Source organism: Aphanomyces invadans (genome assembly GCF_000520115.1).
Source record: "Aphanomyces invadans strain NJM9701 unplaced genomic scaffold supercont1.9, whole genome shotgun sequence".
NCBI lineage: Eukaryota > Oomycota > Saprolegniomycetes > Saprolegniales > Verrucalvaceae > Aphanomyces > Aphanomyces invadans.
The window spans coordinates 569,554-573,868 of NW_008580154.1; the positions used below are offsets into that span (position 1 = coordinate 569,554).

General features: G+C 52.2%; 2 protein-coding genes across 2 annotated transcripts; one reads left to right on the forward strand and one right to left on the reverse strand.

Moving 5' to 3' along the window:
- Window positions 1–927: 927 nt before the first annotated feature.
- Window positions 928–1,691, forward strand: H310_05347 (hypothetical protein). Its single transcript, XM_008870037.1, has one exon. The coding sequence runs from the start codon at window positions 1,067–1,069 to the stop codon at window positions 1,610–1,612; it is 546 nt and encodes a 181-aa protein (XP_008868259.1). The 5' UTR covers window positions 928–1,066; the 3' UTR covers window positions 1,613–1,691.
- A 657-nt stretch (window positions 1,692–2,348) lies between these two features.
- H310_05348 (hypothetical protein) lies at window positions 2,349–2,861 on the reverse strand (the record flags this gene model as incomplete). Its single annotated transcript, XM_008870038.1, has 1 exon — window positions 2,349–2,861. The coding sequence occupies one exon, from the start codon at window positions 2,859–2,861 to the stop codon at window positions 2,349–2,351; it is 513 nt and encodes a 170-aa protein (XP_008868260.1).
- Between the last annotated feature and the right edge of the window lie 1,454 nt (window positions 2,862–4,315).

The following is a 4,315-nucleotide window of genomic DNA, read 5'->3' on the forward strand; positions in this document are numbered from 1 at the left end:
TCAACATTCTCTTCTACAACAAGAGTATGACGCCAACAGTTTTGAATTGTAGCTTCCGAAACCTGCTCCCAAACTGCTTGGGCCCAACTCATGGCCTCGAGTATGTCAACGACATACAGGTGAGCAATTTCCTGGCGAGTTGGTTGAGTCTGTTGCTCAATATGATGCTTTCGTAGGGTAAGAAATCTCATAGCCCAACTTGACAAAGCAGTTAAAGTCATTGTTGGGTTGGCCAAGTGATGCTCACAAATTGCTCGGCGTTGCTGGGCGTTGAGGACAGTTCGTTTTTGTGAAGGCTTTTTCATCGAAGGCAGTCAATGGATAAGTGACCACACGTTCAGGCCACTTCTTAAGTTAAGTTTGAATTTTTGAAATGCTTGCAAGTGTCCCACAAAAAACCTTTGTATATTGATCAGAAACTACACTATAGAATGTAACAGTTATAAACTTCCATTTAGACAGAAATTACCTGTACAACAAATTCATCCTCGTGTAGAGTACGTTTCCTCGGATGGTTCGGGCAATTTATGGATGCATGTACGGTCATCACTCTAAACAAAGACGAGCGTCGCGATGGAAAGGACCCTTCTCCCTCACGCATTATGTGCTACAGTACTTCGACATGGACAGATTACATGTAACTTTCGGTTGCTTATCCCAAGCACGAGGACCAGTGACACGGAGGTATTCTCGGACTGCCAGAGGTTGCAAAATATGCTCCATGCAATTGGCCCCGGGTTCGATCCCCGCCGTAGACATGCTGGAAAACCTGCAGAGAGTTTGTACTTGGCCAATCAGTGGACCCATGCCGGACTTTATCCAGAGCGCGTTTACTCTCATGGGTGCACTGGGGCCATACAAACTTCAAAAGACTTCTCGCCACGACGTGTTTTTCTCAACTGAACATTGACGAGACAATGGCGAGGACGCCGTGAGACAGATTTGCACTCCCGACGAGTTCATTCCTGTTCAGCATCAGGACGAAAACTCGTGGCGCCGTGAGACAGATTTTCCCTCGTGACACAACGATGCGATCATTATTCAACTGGACACCACGTTCTCAGCCATGCAACCTTTTACCTTCCTTGCGCTCGTCTCGATGGCGTCGACCGCCGCCGCCCAAGCCTGCACAGCCACCGGCACGAACGTCACCGTGAGTGGTTTCGTCATGGACAACTTCTGCATCCAGCGGGGCAACCTTGTCGACAACCCATCCGTCATTACGCTCAAGGGCCCCGACGTGCACACAATCCACTGCCTCATCGACCTCACGCCGTGCGTCGAGTCCAAGTATACGCTGCTGGCTCCGCCCGCGAACGGGTCCGACTTGTACTCGGTCAAGTACCAACTGGGCGACGCCGGCTCGGCGCTGGCGAGGGCTGCGGCGCGGGGTGCGCGTTCTTTGGGTGGCAAGACTGGGTTCAGCGTGACTGTGACTGGAATCGACGACGGCACACCCGAGCTCAAGTGCGTCGACATCTCCAAGACTGTGATTGCCGATGGCAAGACGCTGACGTTGGCGGCGATTCCCGCCAGCACCGGTGTCTCGTCGCTGGCGTTGCCTAGTGTGGTCGCTGCTGTTGGCGCTGTCATCGTGGCATTCGCGTTCTAATTAATGCCTGGTAGAACAGAGCCATCTGCTTGCTCGAGCTTCATCCAAATGAATGTATCTATATATTTGATGCCTGTGATTCCAGCGTATTGGTGGACCATACATTTGGCCCTAGCAATCCCTTTCATCTTTTGAATGGACTGTTTACCGTATTCAAGACGTACCAATTTCCCACTCGACAGAATCGTGGTCCACGGCACGCCCGAACCCAAGTGGCGTGAGGGTATCGACGTCGGTGATTGTCGACTGCAAGGCGCAGACGATGCCGACTAACACTGCCGTAATGGCGACGACTTCGGACCCCATACGACCACCGCGCAACCTGCCATATCATCCGTCTACGCGATAATCTTGTCTGTGATCTCCGTGGAGGTAGGTGCCTGTCGGATTTTCGGATATGCTTTGTGCTGGGTACATTTGGACTCATTTAACCCGAAAGACTGCAATGCCCTCTATTCCCCCACCTAAAGAACAGCCTGGCCATTGAGTCAGTGCCTTTGCGTGGAGCGCGACGATTATTGCCAAGAAGGCAACGCTCGGAGAGTTCTGAGCAATTTGAATCGTGGGGACAAATTCAGTTGCCGAGTGGCCCAGCTCCTGCGGCCAACCGAGAAGGGATTGCTAGGGCCAAATGTATGGTCCACCAATACGCTGGAATCACAGGCATCAAATATATAGATACATTCATTTGGATGAAGCTCGAGCAAGCAGATGGCTCTGTTCTACCAGGCATTAATTAGAACGCGAATGCCACGATGACAGCGCCAACAGCAGCGACCACACTAGGCAACGCCAGCGACGAGACACCGGTGCTGGCGGGAATCGCCGCCAACGTCAGCGTCTTGCCATCGGCAATCACAGTCTTGGAGATGTCGACGCACTTGAGCTCGGGTGTGCCGTCGTCGATTCCAGTCACAGTCACGCCGAACCCAGTCTTGCCACCCAAAGAACGAGCACCCTCCGCCGCAGCCCTCGTCAGCGCCGAGCCGGCGTCGCCCAGTTGGTACTTGACCGAGTACAAGTCGGACCCGTTCGCGGGCGGCGCCAGCAACGCATACTTGGACTCGACGCACGGCGTGAGGTCGATGAGGCAGTGGATTGAGTGCACGTCGGGGCCCTTGAGCGTAATGACGGATGGGTTGTCGACAAGGTTGCCCCGCTGGATGCAGAAGTTGTCCATGACGAAACCACTCACGGTGACGTTCGTGCCGGTGGCTGTGCAGGCTTGGGCGGCGGCGGTCGACGCCATCGAGACGAGCGCAAGGAAGGTAAAAGGTTGCATGGCTGAGAACGTGGTGTCCAGTTGAATAATGATCGCATCGTTGTGTCACGAGGGAAAATCTGTCTCACGGCGCCACGAGTTTTCGTCCTGATGCTGAACAGGAATGAACTCGTCGGGAGTGCAAATCTGTCTCACGGCGTCCTCGCCATTGTCTCGTCAATGTTCAGTTGAGAAAAACACGTCGTGGCGAGAAGTCTTTTGAAGTTTGTATGGCCCCAGTGCACCCATGAGAGTAAACGCGCTCTGGATAAAGTCCGGCATGGGTCCACTGATTGGCCAAGTACAAACCCTCTGCAGGTTTTCCAGCATGTCTACGGCGGGGGTCGAACCCGGGGCCAATTGTATGGACCATATTTTCCAATATACTGTATCTATTCCTCGCCTATTCCTGGTTCTGCGTGGAAATGTGCAATTGCAATTGAATAAGAATGCATGGAGGAATGAGTTGTAGTACTCTTTGCAAATACGATGTTACTATATATAAATTCCACACAATACGTCCCATTGGGACGACGAGTCCTACATGAGCCAATCAGAGACTCAACAAACTTACAGTTAGTATATTTGACCGATCATGGACGGAAGATTCATTCCGTGGAAATAGTTTGGCCAATCGTGGGCAAAGACGCAACTTTGCTACCCTATCGGTATGTGAAATGGAATGAAAACACTGTTGTTTTGCGTAGGAGACAGAGGAATGATATATATCGACCATGTCTTCCATCGAGTTCAGTTCCGAGCTTTGGAATTCCAGCATGTCCCAACGGAACGCACCCTTGGCAGTTGTTCAAGCGTGGTGGATGTGAGAAATGTCCACTGAAGGCTCCATTCGTCGACAATCGTGACGGTAGCCCTGCTTCTGTTCATGTTACGTACGTACTGGCTGGCTGCCACGGGCGTCGCAAAATTGGCCGCCGCAAGTCTGAGGTCGCGTTCGACTCTTACCATTCTTCCAGCAGTCAGCACTTGGTGCAAAATGCACTGGTCAAGTCCAAAACGGTCCTAATGCCGAGTGGACGAGGTCGCTAGCACGAACCCGTCCCCATGCCGACACTCGATCCTCTTGCCCATTCACATCATTTCTCGAGTGTCCCATCAAAACTTTGGTTTGCACCGATGAAAAGTCGTTTGACAGGTTTTCCACTGCAAACACAATTCTCGACGAGGGTAAACACAACGCTGCGTCAGGTTGTCGAGCAGTCGGGATCAAACTACTGTCACTCAACCAGACGAATCGAATTGACAATGACGACGGGATCGGCGACATCGTTGGGAGCATCCGGTGGGGACTCACGAACAAATTCGATCCACACGTTCATGCCGTCAGCGACGATGGCGCCGATCCGAGTTCGATGTACGGCAAGAGGTCATTCTAGATGGTCGATGCGCGATCGAATTGGTGGACGTGCACGCAAGTTCTC